Source organism: Podarcis liolepis (assembly GCF_965112155.1).
Source record: "Podarcis liolepis genome assembly, chromosome: 2".
NCBI classification, from domain to species: domain Eukaryota; kingdom Metazoa; phylum Chordata; class Lepidosauria; order Squamata; family Lacertidae; genus Podarcis; species Podarcis liolepis.
This window is the reverse complement of record NC_139555.1, coordinates 2,186,995-2,205,038: the sequence shown is the minus strand read 5'-3', so window position 1 is coordinate 2,205,038 and position 18,044 is coordinate 2,186,995. Positions and strand designations below refer to the sequence as shown.

At 40.4% G+C, this 18,044-nt stretch overlaps 2 protein-coding genes across 2 annotated transcripts in view; one reads left to right on the top strand and one right to left on the bottom strand.

Annotated features, from left to right (window-relative positions):
* The window catches only part of LOC310699149 (histone H2B 5-like), a 960,349-nt gene that overhangs the window by 374,980 nt on the left and 567,325 nt on the right, over positions 1-18,044 (bottom strand). The window lies entirely within an intron of this gene.
* Positions 1-18,044, top strand: part of LOC310701000 (uncharacterized protein) — a gene marked incomplete at its 5' end in the record, with an annotated part of 28,980 nt that overhangs the window by 4,090 nt on the left and 6,846 nt on the right. The window contains 2 exon segments of the mRNA XM_083490961.1: positions 2,154-2,196; positions 6,702-6,754. Of these exon segments, the coding sequence (XP_083347087.1) occupies positions 2,154-2,196; positions 6,702-6,754 (96 nt within the window).

Genomic DNA, 18,044 nt, shown 5'->3' with positions numbered 1-18,044 from the left:
CCACTCCTCGCCGGAAACTGTCACGCCGTGAGTCCAGAAGACGTGTTTCCGCTAAGGAGCTTTTATGTTGGAAGCGATTCCGAAAGCAACCACTGTCGGAATCTGCCAGCGACTGACGGAGCCATGTTTAAGGGGCTCCGTTACAGACAGAGGTTTGCGGACTTGAACAAACTCTGAGGGACTTGGATTTTATGCACAAGCAGCTCATCATCCCATCACACATACTTACAAAATAAGGGCAAAGCCCTTCTCTACGCTCTATTACGCTTTTTCTTTACAGAGGGGGCTATGCATGTTCCATCTGCCTTAAAAATTTATAGTGCAAAAGTGGTTGCAACTATGGCCTATGCGGTCCCTTTATGGGGCGCTTTTGTAAAACTCATGCCTCTGGTGACATTGCAAAATCTTTTTCTCAGACGCCTTTTGAAACTACCCTCCTGTGTAAGCAATTCTGCTATTCGCTTAGAACTTAAGACCCCCTCCTTAGAGATCCTGATGTGGAGACATGCTTTTAATTACTGGCTGTCCCTCTGGCATAAATTGCCCAATTACCATCTTATTCAGTGTCTTTGGAGAGATGAATTTACCAGCCCATGGGCAACAAAAATCCATTCCAAACTGTTGACATATGGAATCTCTCCTTCCGATATACTAAATTTAGATCTAATTACAGCAAAAAAGGTCATCAAACAAAGATTGGAGGAGGTTGATTTGCAACAAAATCTTACTACAGGTGGAGGTACATGTTCCCCGATAAACCAGGGCATTACATTTATGCCCCAGATACCTCGATATTTGTCTACCTTATCGGTTGCGTCGCATAGATTCGCTTTTGTTAGAGCCAGATTTAATGTGTTCCCCTCAAATGTGCTTAGCAATAGATTTTCTAATGGTAAAACCTCTGTTTTATGCGCATGTGACAACAAATCAATAGAATCCCTTCATCATATCTTGCTTAATTGTCCTTTATATATTGTTCCCCGATCAAGGATTCTGAGCTCAATCATTTTGGAAACTTTTGCTAAACCACCTGAATCACATCTAGCCTATCTACTCCAGGACATTGACTCTTATAGAACATTACAGGTTGACAGATTCCTGAATTCAGTTCTTTCATATAAAAGACTTCATGGAATGCTGCATGACAATTAAAATCTAGTAAACTCTATCCACCATCTTTATAATCAAGGCCACAATATGGTACATCTAGAGAGTGTATGTAATGTGAAGGAGAGTATGCGTTGAAATATTTTAGTTGATATTTTAGAATGTAAAATGCTATTTTATTTATTGATTGGTTTTTACCTTGTGGGCTTATAGCCGAATAAAGTATTATCTATCTATCTATCTATCTATCTATCTATCTATCTATCTACTGCTTCTCTTTTGCAAATCCCCCCTCCCAAACATGTCATTTTTTATGCCAACAGCTAACACAGGGTTGTTCTAACTTAGTTTTAGAATGGTGAGCTCTTATTCCTTGAGCATGGAGAAAAGAGGTCCAGCACAGCAGGCAACTATGTGGAAAAGCAGTCAGAGGCGGCTTGTACTCCTTACGTAGAAGTGTATTAGAAAATGTTTGTTTTGGAGGTCTTTTCCTTTTTCCTTTTGTATGTTTGTATGTATGTATGTTTTTTCTTTTTTATTGTATATTTGATGTGTGTGTGTGTGTGTATACACACACACACACACACACACACACTTTTTTTAAGGAAAAGCAATCAGGTAGCTGGAGGGAAAGCTGCTAGAGGAGGTGGTTGTACAGCTAAAGTTGAAGGAAGGGAAGGGTTAAGCATTCTTCCTCCTGCTTCTATGCAAATTGCACCCTTCACTGCTATGCAGCTGTTCAGCAGCAATAAGGGCTCACAGGGCCATAATGACTACCAAATAATGAGTTCATTTAGTTATTCATATGTTTAAACCACATTCACTCCATTACTCACTTTCAGGTGTTCTTCCTCTTCCTCATTCTCCTCTTCTTTTGCTACTGCCTATGTAGTGGCGACATCAGGCATCCTGGCCGCGCCTGGTTTGCTGAGAGGCTGGCTAACAAGCCTTAGATGGCTGCATTTGGCCCCAGCAGAGATGTGGATCATCACAGTAACTTATCCAGTCTGTGAGGAGCCCTAGCATTTGTTCTTTGTTTCCAACAGGGAGCTCATCCAATAAGATTGAGAGCTGGCTGCAGGAATGCAGGTGAGTCTACCTGAGAGAGGTCATGGAGGAGGTCACTGCCCGAAAGGATCATGACATTGTCAGAAGTTATATTTTGATTTCAAGAATCAGGGGCATTTTTAGATATGCACATATTTTGCAACAGGGGTAAAGAACATGTGGTTCTTGGGCTCAAACTCCCATCAGCCCCAGCCAGCATACCTAAGGGTTGAAGATGGTGGGAGTTGTGGTACAGCAACATCTGGAGAACTATAGATTCCTAATCACGCTCAGTTCATTGCACTAGTTTTACTGGGGATAATGCAAGAGCTTCTGCCTTGATTTCTAACGTTCCTTTTTCATTTCAGGAACTGTTGCATTATGGGACTTCCGGGTTGGCGCGACCGGCTAATGGCGGATTCCCTCCGAGCTCCGGAGGGAATCGGCTTGACAGGGGGCTGGGTCTTGCCGTGCCGGCGACACGGGGACCCTTAAAAACCACGGGCACGGAGCCCGTGGACATGGTGACTCGGCGGGCACCGTAAGCGCCCTCCCGACCCGTGAAGGAGCCTTTTTAAAGGCTACGGAATGGGTGCCGGGGAGCGGCGTGGTGCTGTGAGTCCTCCGCTTCCCCTGCCGAGCGAAGCCGCATGCCATTTGTCGGACAGCGCTGACTTCTTCCTATGAAATTTGGACTTAAAATCAAGAACAACAACCCGTGAGTAATTTTGGAAATTGGATTACAAATATTTCGGTTCAGGATTTGGCACGAGCGGGGGAGGTGAAAAAAAAGGAAATCCGTCTCCCCCCTATTGTAGACAGTTTAAAGCAAGGACCTGTCAACTAAGGTTGCGGGAAGAATTGCTGAGATTGGATAAAGGATATAAATTCCACAGATTTAAAGGACTAAGCTAATGTGCTGGAGGATGAGAGTTTATTTTGTTTGGATTAAGCACCATTTTTCTCAAGCCCGGGAGTAACCCATGAAAAGAGCCTGCTGAGGATCTACAGAAAACTTTTGACAGCTGTCAAATTGGCTGTCAAAGTTGGAAAAACTGAAAGTTTAAAATCTAACTGGTTATATTGTTACAAAATATTGAAAGTAAAGAAAGACTGATACAAATAAATCTGACTTTTGGATCGGAAGGGAAAAGAACACTCACTAACTAGAATCCCTCTAGAGGGGATTCTTGGACATTACAAGAATGGAACTAAAACAGGGAATACAGGAAATACAAGCTGGCTTGAAAGAGCTGATCTTTCTCGTGGGAAAGCTGCGAGAGATGAACAAGGAAGGCCATGTTTTGTCTACGAGCCCCTCAAACCCGAAGTTAATAGAAAACAAAACTACTGAATTGGAAAGGGATTCGATGATCAAAATACAGGCAGCTGGACAAGAAAAGGAACCAAAGATTGAGGAGGAAAAGACACCTGCCAAACAGGAGGAGCAGAAAAAAGGGATGGCTGAAACGTCACAGAAGATAAAAAAGAGCCGGAGACCTGCCAAGAAGAATTCTAATTTGACCAAGGTGAAAGTTGGACTGTTTGGGACATATAGATTTAAGAAACAGAGTTGGAGCTCCACCTCTAAGCAAATAGGCCTCGCTGGAAGAATCATGGTCAGCATTGGGAAAGTACTTTTTCGATCTTGGGTGTTTAGTATGAGAGACTTTCGAAGAAACCGGCTGAAAGGGACTGAGAGAGACTCGAGAGCCTCGGACGTAAGATCTCCAGGCTAAAAAGATGGACTAGATGGTTTTTGGTCTGGGACTGAAACCGGGGAGAGAAGGGTGGGGTTTAGAAGTCTGAAGGGGGTCTGATTTTCGTTTTTGCAGTGTAAAAACTATATGTCTTTTATTGTTATAAGAATGGGGAATCCGTGGATGGGAATTAGTGGCAACCTTAGGAAAGGTAACTTTTTTTTAAAAAAAATTTTTTATATAGGGTTAAGGTTTATATTTCTAAAATTGTTAACTAAATTAAATGAAGGTATAATAATGAATTAAGGTTTAAATCTACCACAAAGAATTATTTCAATAAATTAGGGTTAAGTCAATTTAATAAATTTTGCTTAGGACATTAAGGGAAAAACTTGTTTGAACAAACAATTGGAGTTGGAATACAATAAGGGGAGACGTGGGGAAGTCATGAAAAGAAGTTATTGAAAATGAGTGTCAAAAGGTGGAAATTGTTTTTGTTGTTTTTTGTGTTTTCTTTTGGCTTTTTTCTTTTTTCTTTTTCTTTTCTGTTTTTTCTTTTTGGTGTGCTGTTTGTAACCTTTGGAAAATTTAATAAAGATTATTATAAAAAAAAGGAACTGTTGCATTATGGAAGTGTGGCTTCCAAAGGGTAACAACAATACTAGCTTTACCAAATTCCTTTTTCTTAAACCCAGACATACCAAAGGTTTGCTTTCCCTTGGAATAGCCACACACATAGTTTCCTTTGGAATACAATAAAACACAGCATTAATTTTTTAAAGAAAAGTCTGCCTTTTTTACTTTCCTGCCTTTTAAATCTGTAGTTTCCATTGCATTTTGACAATCTGAAGCTCAAAAACCACAGGAACGACATGGGTGGGGGAGAGAATATTTATGGAATCTAAATATAAAACATTTCTAGATGGCAGGATTGGGAAATGCATCTTTTGAAATGAAGCTTTCCAAGATTTTCTACAGTCTACATGTCATTTGCTGCCTTTTTAATCTGATGTGTGTTTATAGATGCCCCACTAGCGAGAGTAATTGTATTGCCTGATTTAAAAAATTCCTTCCAGTAGCACCTTAAAGACCAACTAAGTTAGTTCTTGGTATGAGCTTTCGTGTGCATGCACACTTCTTCAGATACACTGCTACTGGAAGGAATTTTTTTATTTTGACTATGGCAGACCAACACGGCTACCTATCTGTATTGTCTGATGTGTGAAATCACTGCATCTACCTAACAATTTCCAGAGCAGTAGCCTTGTTGGTATGTTGTAGCAAAATCAACTAAGAGGTTTTTTCATGGCACTTTAAAGACTAGCAAACATAACATAAACTGTCGTAGACTACAGTTAATTTCATTGTGTGTGAGAAGTATAATCTTGAACTGGCCATCATATATATTTGTGTATACATCCATCTATACCAATATCGTGCTCCATGGAACACATAGTTGCTTAAATACCACAGAAATCAGTTGGCACACCTCTACATATAGAAATATAGCAAATAAATAAGGGGCTGCAGTTAGATGAGTTTGGCTCCAATCCTATATATCATAGAATTTTAGAGTTGCAAGGGACATCAAGGGTCATCTAATCCAAGCCTCTGCAATGCAGGAATCTCAACTGTACATACCTAACATTAATCTCAGCTGCAGGGAGATTAAACATGCCTATGATTAGCCTGTTAATCCCAGATGAAAGAGAGTGTTCTTGCTTCTTCCCAGCTATTCAGGACCTAGAAGGTTTATGGTTCCAGAAAAAATGAATATGGAGCATGGTTCTAGGTGCTCCTGTTGTGACCCACCTTGGATCAGGCCGCAACCCGCTAGGGGGTTGATGACCAGTGCTGTACTGACTCTGAAGCCAATGGTCACCCCTCCATTGCACAAAATAAGCTTATTCATGTCTGCTCTACTGTGGGGAGCAATTGCAATAGTTCAAAGTGAAGAAATCTAGTACTAACCATTGTTCCCGTTCAGATATTTTCATTTCTAAGTTGCCAGTTTTTGTGAATATTCTGCTTTTGCTCTGCATTCTACAATCAGGCCTAGCAAAAGAGGTCCTAGAGCTGCCCCCCCCCCAAAAGAATACTAGGCTGTATCCCTTGGCTCCACCATCAACTGACCTGGCTCTGGCCTTTGCTCCTCCTTGGTCCCACCCAGGTTTTAGAACTTTTGAACTCAGGATAGAGTGACTGTCTGGAGCAGGTAGGGGGAACCTTTGGCCCTCCAGATGTTGCTGAACTACAACTCCCACCATCCCTGGCCATTGGCCATGTTTACTGGGTCTGATGGGAGTTGTAGTTCAGCAATATCTGGAAGACCAAAGGTTCCTCACACCTGGTGTAGAGTTTCACCCCATACACAGTACTGGCATTGTCATTTGTGGATTTCCTGGGCTGGAGGGCTTCAGATCTGTGACCTGGAGGTTAGCACTTAAGGCGACCAGGGCCAGTTCAAGACATTTTGCTGCCTGAGGTGAAGGACAAGATGTTGCTCTCTCCCAAGAAACATACGGAAGCCAATTGGACTGGGATTTTCCTTCAATACTAGTGAATGGACGGTATCCTCCACTGCGCTAGAGGACAGGAGGCTAGTGTAGGGGTCCCAGGGTAGCCAGGTGGCACTCAGAGCTCTATCCATCCCCTGCAGCTTGGCATCTGCTGCCTGGGGCAGCTGCCTTGCTCTGCCTAATGCAGCACCAGCCCTGGTGGTGCCACTGTTTGCTGAGTGGGACTTAATTGTCTGTGATGTTCCGGCTAGGTCCTAGGAGAGCAATGGCCAAATGATTTAGGAACTCCTATAGCTGTAATGATGCAGCTCTTGATTCTGGCTTTCAGCTCTTCACTGGACCCCTTCTCAGAGAGCATCTCTGCTCCGGGTGCCTGTGCTGGTAAGTGATTGCTGCAGTTTCTGTTATTTGCTCGGTCTGCCTTCTCAAACATGAAGCAAGGTAGGCTAAAGTTTGGACTGCACATACACACCATACATTTATTATTTATTTTTTTTATAAATATTTTATTGCAAGTTTTTAACAAAAGAAAATCACCAGACATATAAAATACCATCACCAAAAAGTAGCAAACAAAGAAAACATAAATAGACAAAAACATAAACATAGAATAAAAAAGATCATAACCGTTCATAGATTGTTTTTTCATGACTATCTGGACTTCCTCACATCTCCCTTTCCTGCGTTCTCCAGAAAAAAGTTATAAACAGCAATTTATTACCTTATTTCAATTCTTATTTTCTAATTCTCATATATTATGCCTCAAACTTTAAGTATTTTTATCAAATGCTTAGCTACTTGATTTAGACATAACATTACTTCAAATTTCATCTTTGTCGTTCCACTTATTCTCATATATCTCTCATCTAAATTGCTGATGCCATGTTATTTCCTTTCGTGCACTTTCTTAACATTCATACAGTTTATAATGTTTTTGTAAATAGTCTTTAAACTTTTTCCAGTCCTCTTCCACCGCCTCTTCTCCCAGGTCTCGGATTCTGCCAGTCATCTCGGCCAGCTCCATGTGGTCTATCAGTTGCGTCTGCCATTCTTCCAGTGTGGGCAAATCTTGTGTCTTCCAATGTTTTGCAATAAGTATTCTTGCTGCTGTTGTTGCGTACATAAAAAAGGTTCTGTCCTTCTTTAACACCTTCTGGCCGACAATGCCTAAAAGGAAGGCCTCTGGTTTCTTGGGAAAGGTATACTTAAATACCTTTTTTAACTCATTATGGATCATTTCCCAGAAGGCCTTCACTCTTGGACAGGTCCACCAAAGGTGAAAGAATGTTCCTTCAGTCTCCTTACATTTCCAACATTTATTATCATGCAAATGGTATATTTTTGCGAGCTTGACTGGGGTCATGTACCACCTATATATCATTTTCATAATATTTTCTTTCAGGGCATTACATGCCGTGAACTTCACACCGGTGGTCCATAACCTTTCCCAGTCAGCAAACATAATGTTGTACCCAATGTCCTGCGCCCATTTTATCATGGCTGATTTAACTGTTTCATCTTGAGTATTCCATTTTAGCAACAAGTTGTACATTTTTGACAGTACCTTAGTCTTAGGTTCTAACAATTCTGTTTCTAATTTCGATTTTTCCACCTGGAATCCTATCTTTTTGTCCAAATTAAAAACCTCCTTAATCTGAGCATAATGTAACCAATCTCGCACTTTATCCTTTAATTTCTCCAAACTCTGCAGCCTCCAAGTATCTCCAACTTTTTCAATTATTTCCCAATATTTCGGCCATTCGGCCTCCATATTGAGTCTTTTCCGAGCCTTAGCCTCCATTGGTGACAACCACCTTGGGGTCTTGTTTTCTAATAAGTCTTTGTATTTTGTCCAGACATTAAATATTGCTTTCCTGACAATATGGTTCTTGAAAGCTTTATGAATCTTTACCTTGTCGTACCACAAATAAGCATGCCATCCAAAAGCATTATTAAACCCTTTCAGATCCAGGACATCAGTGTTCTCAATAAGTAACCAATCTTTCATCCAGCAGAAAGCTGCAGCTTCATAGTATAACCTTAAGTCCGGCAGGGCAAACCCCCCTCTTTCCTTTGCATCAGTTAGTATTTTTAATTTTATTCTGGGCTTTTTGCCCTGCCAGACAAACTTAGAAATATCTCTCTGCCACTTTCCGAAACATTCCACTCTGTCCACAATCTGTAGGGTCTGGAACAAAAACAACATTTTTGGCAACACATTTATCTTTATAGCAGCAATTCGGCCTAACAAGGAAAGTTTCAATCTTGACCAGATTTCTAAATCCTTTTTAATTTCTGACCAACATTTTTCATAATTGTCTTTAAATGAATTCAAATTTTTGGCAGTCAAATTAACCCCTAGGTATTTCACCTTTTTAACCACATTTAAATCTGTCTCCTTCTGAAACCTCTCTGTTTCCAAAGGTGTCAATTTTTTTTCCAAAACCTTGGTTTTTTGCTTGTTTAATTTAAATCCCGCCACCCGACCAAACTCATGAATCAATTCTAAAACTCTTTTCGTACTAGATTCTGGCTCCTGTAGTGTTAAAACCAGATCATCTGCAAAAGCTTTAAGTTTGTACTGTTTGGCTCCGACCTGAATCCCTTCAACCAACCGGTCCCCTCTAATCATATTCAAAAGCACCTCCAGAACCGAGATAAATAGCAGAGGGGAAATAGGGCAACCTTGTCGTGTTCCTTTTTCAATCTTAAACTCTTCTGTCACCACATTGTTAACTATCAATTTAGCTTTTTGTTCTGAATAGATTGCCTCTATCCCATTTTCAAACCCCCGTCCCACTCCCATCCCTTCAAGATTTTTCTTCATGAACTTCCATGAGATGTTGTCAAAGGCCTTCTCCGCATCTATAAAAATTAACACTGCTTTTGTATTGATGTTCGTTTGCAAAAGTTCCAAAATGTCAATAATATTCCTAGTGTTATCAAACAAGTGTCTACCTGGGAGAAAACCTGCCTGGTCTTTATGAATTACTTCATTTAACACTTTTTTAAGTCTACTTGCCAAAATGTCAGCAGAAATTTTGTAATCCACATTCAGGAGCGAGATGGGACGGTAGTTCTTAAGTTGAGACTTTTCAGTTTCCAATTTAGGTATCAATGTGATGAAGGCTTCTTTCCACGATTCCGGTGCCTTCTTCCCCTCCAAAATCTCATTACAAACCTCCAATAGTGGTTGTGTCAAATAGTCTTTCAATATCTTATAATACTTGGAGGTAAGTCCATCTGGCCCTGGAGACTTGCCTAGTTGCATATTCTGAATGGCACCTTCAATTTCTTGTTGTGTTATTTTATAATTCAGAATTGTCCTCTTTTCCTGAGATAGTTTTGGTAGTCCATTTTTTTAAAAAAATTGGTCTATCTCAGTCTCTTTTTGCGGCCCTTGCGTGTAAAGTTGTTTAAAGTATCTCTGGAAGCATTTTCTAATTTCTTCGGGGTTTTGAATATTTCTCCCTTCAATCTCTAGGTTTGTAACCGTATTCAATTTTTGTCTCTTTTTCAACTGCCATGCTAGCAGTTTCCCACATTTGTTTGCTGATTCAAATGTCCTTTGTTTCATTAATTTAATTTTCCACTCAACTTCTTGATTTATCAGTTTAGCATATTGTGCTTGGTGAAATTTAATTTCTCTCAGGATCTCCTGAGACTTTGGTTTCAATCTCAACTTTTTCTCACCTTCTCTTATTTTCTCCAAGATCTTATCCTTTTTCTCATTCTGTGCTCTTTTCTTTATCGTATTCTGTTGTATCAGAAACCCCCTCATAACAGCTTTACTTGCGTCCCAGATTACTCTTTTTTCCACTGTGGTGTTCAAGTTTATTTCAAAATAGTCTCTTAAAGTCTTTTGGGCCTTCTTAATAGTCTCCTGGTCTCTAAACAAGGTGTCATTCATCTTCCATCTGAAGGAGCCGGTTGGAATTAGCCTCATTTCCATTTTCATAGCGTTATGGTCGGAGCAGGTTTTTGGGCAGATTTCCACTTTTCTAGTCTTAGGTTCCAGTCCTCTAGTTATCCATATTTGGTCGATTCTTGTCCATGACAGATGGGCTTCAGAGAAGAATGTTCCTTCTCTTCCTAGGGGGTTCTTTGTCCTCCAAATATCAATCAAGTCCATATTGTCAGTTAGCTCAAAAAAGGTTTTAGGTAGTCTGCCGTCTTTTGTCAAGTTTTGGTTTTGCGACTTATCCATGTTAGTAGAAACCACCCCATTCATATCTCCCATCATAATGATGTTGCTATAGTCCAGATAGTCCAGCATTGTCTCATGCAGCTTCTTGTAAAATTCTGATTTCCCCTCATTAGGTGCATAAATTCCCAATATCAAAAACTTTTCACCTTGTGTTTGTATCTCAATTGCCAGAATTCTTCCTTGCTCATCTTTGAATAGAAATTTTGGTGATAGGCTCTCCTTTGCATAAATCACCACTCCTCTTTTCTTAACTCTGTCCGATGAAATAAATTCTTGGCCTAGTCTCTTGTTAATTAACACTTTTCTGTGGAGCCTAGTCACATGCGTTTCCTGCAAGCAAATAATGTCCAATTGTTCTTTCTTTAATACATGGAATATTCTTCTCCTTTTTTCCGGGGAGTTACCACCATTAATGTTCCAACTAAGAAGTTGCAGAGACATCCTGGTCAAATCTGCTATTCGCTTGGTGGTGGCGTTTCTTTCTTCTGGTCTTCAGACCCCAAAGGTGTGGGTATAGGCAACGGTGTAGGTGCAGGCAAAGGCCCAGGCCCTGGAATTCCAAAAGTCCCTTTCTGAAGGTCTTCTCTGTGATCGTTCAGAAACTTTTCTTTGTCCTCAGCTGTTTTTATTTTCACTTTCTTCCCTTTAAATGTAAAAGATAGTCCTTGGGGAAATTCCCACCTAAAAGGAATCGAGTTGCTCCTCAGCAGTTTAGCAAGCTCTGTGTATGTAGATCTAAGATCCAAAAGTTGTTTTGGGATGTCTTTGTAAATTTCTGCCCTCCTGCCTTGGATTACAAGTGACTTTTCGTAATGTAGGCTTAATATTTTATCTCTTTCTTCCTTGGATCTCAAGATAATCAAACAGTCTCTAGGTTTATCTTTCCTTGCCCCTCTTCCCAGTCTGAAGGCGCTTGCACTTTTAAAGTCCTTATCTTCCTCTAAGGCCCAGAACTTAGAAAATTCTTTTGCCAAGTAATCAATTAAGTCCCCTTGTTCAAGTTCTGGAATTGCCCTCAGTCTGAGATTATTTTCCCTATTTCGTAATTCGATCATAGACAGGTAGGCCTGCTGTTCACCAATCTGTTTATGTAGTGGCTGTACTTCAGCTTCAGCTTTTTGGTTAGCTTCCACAGCTAATTTACGATCTTCTGTGGTGGCTTCAACAAGGTTCACAATTGCTTGTGCGTGCTGAGCAACTTGTTCAGTCAATTTATTAACGCTAGCTGTGGCTTGATCAATTTTGGCCGAATGTTCATCTGCCTTTTTATCCATACTTTCCAATTTTCCCAAGATTTGATCTAATACTGAGGCAGATCCTCCTGCAGCCATACCTTCTAGCAAGGTTTGCTCAGTTTCTTCCTCTTGTGCCCCCAAAATAGCAGGGACAGATGATCTATGCTGCTGTGGAATCAAAGTTGTTTGCGTTAATTGTATAGCTTTAGCTTTAGCTGATCTTGTTTTCCCAGTGCCACTCATTCCACTCCTGTCTACGTGCCAAGGTCAAATTGTGTAAAGTCCCATGGAAATCCACAAACCCAGAAAGTAAACAATAAAATAGAAGAAAGAGGGGAAAAACAAGTCTCAGACAGTTGTAATTCCAAAGTCCTCTAGGGGGAGTTCAAACGTGTCTTGAGGGAAACAAAGGAAATTTTTCCAAAACTTATTCCAAAAGCTTAAAGGTTTTAACAGTGTCCAGTCAATCAAAAATTTCAAAAAGACCTTCAGGTCTCTTGTAACCAGCAGAGTTGATCCTTGTTAAACAATGTTTCTAAAAAAGTGCCTGACAACATTGTTTCCAAATAACTAATCCAATAGTACTCAGATGTATCAGTTCAAAGTAACCAAGTTAAAGTCCGCAATCTGACAGCTCTAGTAGTTTGGCAGCCCAAGTACCTGGGTTTCTTTATAAATTATTGTAAATCCACAGGAAGAGGAAAAACCAAGTCCAAAACCAAAAGAGAGAGAGAGAGAAAATTAAATCCCTTAAATCCGAAAAACAGTTCCGATAATGCATGATCTAGTAACTTTTGACTCCACTTCAAAGGCTTCAGGTCAAAGTCTTTGCTTTAAAACTTTAAGCAGGACCGGGAGACGGACTTCCTGGTTGCGTCTCCCGCTTTAGCCAATTTTTTAAATTTATTTAATCCAATTGCTTTAATCCCTCTTACTCACGGGCTGAAGTTTCCGAATCTGATGTTCCAGGAAAAAAGGTCAGCGCTCACCGACAGCAGCTATGCGGCTTCACTCACGCAGAAAGAGCGATCGACTCACAGCACCGCGCCATCCCTTCCACGTTCCGGGACCCCTTACGGGGTTCCTTCTTCGTTTCGGGGGGCGCTTCTGGTGCCCGCCGAGTCCCACGGCCACAGGCTCACTCTGCCTGTGGTTTTCCGACGTGGGTCCCCGCTTCGCACACACCATACATTTAAAGCACATTTTGAGCGTGTGCACACCCAAACAAAGAGTCCCAGGAAATGTAGTTTATTAAAGGGTGCTGGGAATTGTAGCTCTCTGATTATTGGGTGTGTGTGCTTCAATTGTACTTTAATGTATGGTTATGTACACAGGCCTCATTCATGAACCTTTAGAAGGGCATCATGTGTATGTTATTGAGCTGAACAGAGTGAAAGATTATGAGCCCTGGGGGTGTGGAGAATGTGTGTATGAACTTAACAGTTCTTAGCTTATTTTTGGGTTGCTATTTTGTTAATGCTTTTGATATTATTTTATAGATTATAAATGCTGTATTGGTTTGTTAATCATATAATATTACTTTTGCTTTAATTGTGATGTTTAGCTCATTTTTTAGTTGATGCTTTAAGAGTGTTTTATAGGTTGTACTTGTTTTTATTGATGATTTGTTAATTATTCTATATAATTTATGCTGTATTTGTGGTGTTCTATTTTTTTATTGTTTGTAAGCTGTTTTGGGATTCATTTGAATGAAAAGCAACATAGAAATATAATCAATCAATCAACCAATCCATGTTTTTTCTATTTTTCAAAAAATATATAATTCAATTAATTTTCAATTACTAAAGTCCAATAGCAGCCACATTTTACCAATGTCAAATTACAATTCATATCCAAATATATATAAATTATAAAGCCAATTACGGTATACAATTTGTGTGACTTCCTGTGTGCTGGGTTTCAAAGTGCAAAGTTATTATTTCTTCCTGCTTCCGAAATCTTGATTAATCCAATTACATTCAGTCCTGATCGTAGTCTGTTATCAACAACTACAGAGTTCTGGACTTCCATTCGTATTAACGCATTTAATAAATCAGGAGGACTTCCGGTCGGTGCCAGCGCTTAATGGCGGTCCTAGCTCCGAGCTCCGGAGAAGGACTGCTTCGCAAGTTCGGGTCTTACCCGCTACGGCAAGCGGGGGACCCCTAAAATCCCAGGCGCTGAAGCCTGAGAACAAGGAGACTCGGTGGGCACCTTTGCGCCCCCCGGTACCGTGAAAGAGCCTTTTTAAAGGCTACGGATCGACATCGGGAGTGAGCGCGGTGCTGAGAGTCGCTACCCAGCCTGCGAAGTGAAGCCGCGTCGCCATAAGCGGAGAGCGCCGATTCCCTCCTGAAAAGAAAATTTGGACTGATTCCCCGTGAGTAAGAGCTGAAAAATAACCGGGACTCTTTGAATTTTAAAAATTGGGCTAAAAACGGGGGAGATTTAAACAAAGGAAGTCTGCCTCCCCCCGACTGCATGAAAGCGAAAGCAACGGAGCTCTAAACCTGCATCCGTTTAAACCCGCTCTTTGATCAGCTAAACCGGACATTTAAACCTTTGATCTCCCCTCTAGCAAGCAGGGCAGAGGGGAGGTGAATCTGACCAATAACTGCATGATTTATTTGGGGGAAAAAACCTCTGCTGTCTCATCTATTTGAAAGTACGAAACGGTCTGCCTTTTCAGTACACTGAACGGACTTTTTCCTGTGAAGCGATACTTTGATACAAAGTTTCCACAGTGCCTGACTACTGTATATTATAAGAAGAAACAGTATAAATTGGGCAACTGTGGCAATTTGAAGTTACAAGCATTTAGCAACATTGACTTTGACTGTGTTAATTTCCTTTTTTCTTACTTCTTGGACTGTCTCCTTTGTTTTTGTATTTGGAAATTTTGCTCTATGGCCATTTTGATTTGCTCCCTCTAGAGGATAAAGTAAAGCTCGGCACGGCTTAAGACAGTGGAATTTTCCAAGGGAGAATAAATCCCGTGGGAATTGACCTTGACATGAGTGGCCCACAAGAAGAGATAGTCACAAGAGCCAAGATCAAGCAACAACAACAACAACAACAGTTGCAGCTGCAACAGGCAAAGAAAAGAGGCTCAATCTCAGGCGCAACAGCCGGATCAGCAGGAACAACAGGTCAAGACAAAGGAGCAGCCGTTTCTATGGAAGCTGTGACAGAGGCCCTGCTCAAGATAAACCAAACTCTGGAGTCTTTGACAAAACAGACTTCAGAGAACACACAAAAATTAACAGAAATATCAGCAAGATTAAACCAGAATACAGAATCTATAAATAAATTGGTAGAGGAAAACGCCACCACGCGCCAAATTGCCGAAGAGGCCAAAGCCACTGCTGGAGAGACACAGGAGAAATTAGAGCCACTTGCCAAGAAGGTCTATGAGCATGATGCAACTTTGGCCTTGTGGGAGTTACAGAGGAAAGAGAGAAACTTAAAATTAAGACTGATTCCGGAGAATGAAAGAGACAGCCTTGTGGAATATTTGACACGGGAGTTTGCGGATTGCTGGGACCTTGAGGAAGATGAATTCAAAATTACGACTGCCTTTAGACTGGGGAAAAAGCAAGACAGAAAGACACCGAGAGATTGTCTGATTACACTCAGATCCAAGGAGGAAAGAGACAAAATACTAGGATTACACTTTGAAAAGGCCTTGCAAATTGGAAATTCAGCTGTACAGATCTTTAAAGACATCCCAAAATACATTTTGGATTTAAGAAACTTCTACAAGGACTTGGTTCTCTTGCTAAAGAAGAATTCTATTCGTTTCAGGTGGGAGTTCCCACAAGGACTGTCATTCGACTACAAGGCAAAGAAAGTGAAAATAAAGACAATTCAAGATAAAGACAAATTTTTGGCAAGATACCAGGAGGACTTACAGAAGGGGACTGTGGACGCACTTGCAGAACAGAGGAGAGCACTGGATATCCTGAATCTCTCGTTTGGACAAAAACCACTACCATCAGAAGAAGAGCAACAACTTGGAGCTGTTGGAGGAGCCTTAGGAAAATAACAAGATGGCTCTGCAATTCCTTAGTTGGAATTGTAATGGGCTCAATGGGCCTTTGAAGAGAAGACAAGTATTTCATATATTGAATAGAGAACAATTGGACTTGATATGCTTACAAGAAACTCACATAACCAGAGCCCACAGGAGATTACTTTCAAACAAAAGGCTAGGACAAGAATTTATTTCATCAGACAAAGTTAAGAAGAGAGGAGTTGTAATATATGTGAAGGAGAAATGGGCTCCAAAAATGATATTTAAAGATGAACAAGGGAGATATCTGGCTGTGGAGATACAAGTACAAGGAGAAAAATTCTTAGTTGTTGGAATTTATGCACCAAATGAAGGCAAATCCGACTTCTTTAAGAGACTTCATGAAACTTTGATGGACTATCTGGATTACAATATGATAATTATGGGAGACATGAATGGCGTGGTCTCCACCAATATGGATAAGGCACAAAGACTTACAGTCACCAAAGAAGGGAGACTCCCTAAGACTTTTTTCGAAATGACTGAAAACATGGACTTGATAGATATTTGGAGAACAAGGAATCCTCTGGAGAGAGAGGGAACCTTTTTCTCCCAAGCAATGATGACCTGGACCAGAATCGATCAAATCTGGGTTACTAGTGGAATGGCTCCAAAGATTAAGAAAGTGGAAATCTGCCCAAAAACTTGCTCCGACCATAACGCCGTGAAGATGGAGATGAAACTCACAACAACTGGTCAATTTAGATGGAGAATGAATGACACCCTCTTTCGAGATAAGGAGATTCTCACGAAGGCCCAAAAGACCCTAAAAGACTATTTTGAAATAAATTTGAGGACCGACGTGGAGAAAAGAGTGATCTGGGACGCAAGTAAAGCGGTGATGAGAGGATTTTTGATTCAACAAAACTCAATAAAGAGGAAAAAACAAAATGAGAAAAAAGAGAAGATTCTGGAAATGATAAAGGAAGGAGAGAGGAAATTAAGAACAAAACCAAAGTCTCAGGACATTTTAAGAGAGATCAAATTATATCAAACACAATATATGGAATTGATGAACCAAGAGATTGAATGGAAGATAAGGCAAATGAAGCAAAAGACTTTTGAATCAGCAAATAAATGTGGCAAACTTTTGGCATGGCAACTGAAGAAAAGGCAGAAACTAAATACAGTTACAAGCCTAGAGGTGGATGGAAAGAACATATCCAAACCCAATGAAATCAGAAATTGCTTTTTAAGTTATTTTAAAAAACTCTACACCCAAGGCCCGCAAAATGAAGAAGATATAGACAAATTCCTCGGAAAATATGGACTACAAAACATCTCTCATCAAAGTAAGATGGATTTGAACCAGAGAATCTCAGAACAAGAGGTAGAGGCTGCCATTCAGAATATGCAACTGGGCAAATCCCCGGGACCAGATGGACTGACTTCCAGATACTACAAATCGCTGAAGGAATGGTTGACTCAACCACTAAGAGAAGTTTGTAATGAGATCCTTGAGGGAAAAAAGGCTCCTGAATCGTGGAAAGAGGCATATATTTCACTCATACCAAAGTCAGAGACTGAAAAGACCCAACTTAAGAACTACCGCCCAATATCTCTGCTTAATGTGGATTACAAAATTTTTGCAGACATTTTGGCAAAAAGGTTCAAAAGAGTCCTGATGGAGAAGATTCATAAAGACCAAGCAGGCTTTCTCCCTAAAAGACATCTAGCAGACAATGTAAGGAATGTAATAGATATTTTGGAAAAGCTAGAGGTGAATATAAACACTAAAGCAGTATTGATCTTTGTGGATGCGGAGAAAGCCTTTGACAATATTTCTTGGAGTTTTATGAGGAAGAATCTTCATGGGATGGGGGTAGGTCAGGGTTTTGAGAATGGTATGGCTGCAATATATTCTGAACAAAAAGCCAAACTGATTGTAAACAATGTTGTGACTGAGGAACTTAAGATAGAAAAAGGAACACGACAGGGGTGCCCGATTTCCCCATTACTTTTTATTTCAGTTCTGGAGGTGTTGCTGAATATGATAAGAAATGACCAGCAGGTCAAAGGTGTGCAGGCCGGAGCTAAACATTATAAGTTAAGAGCGTTCGCAGATGACCTAGTATTGACTTTGCAAGAGCCAAACACTAGTACGAAAAAGGTTTTAGAAATAATACAACAGTTTGGCCAGGTAGCTGGATTTAAGTT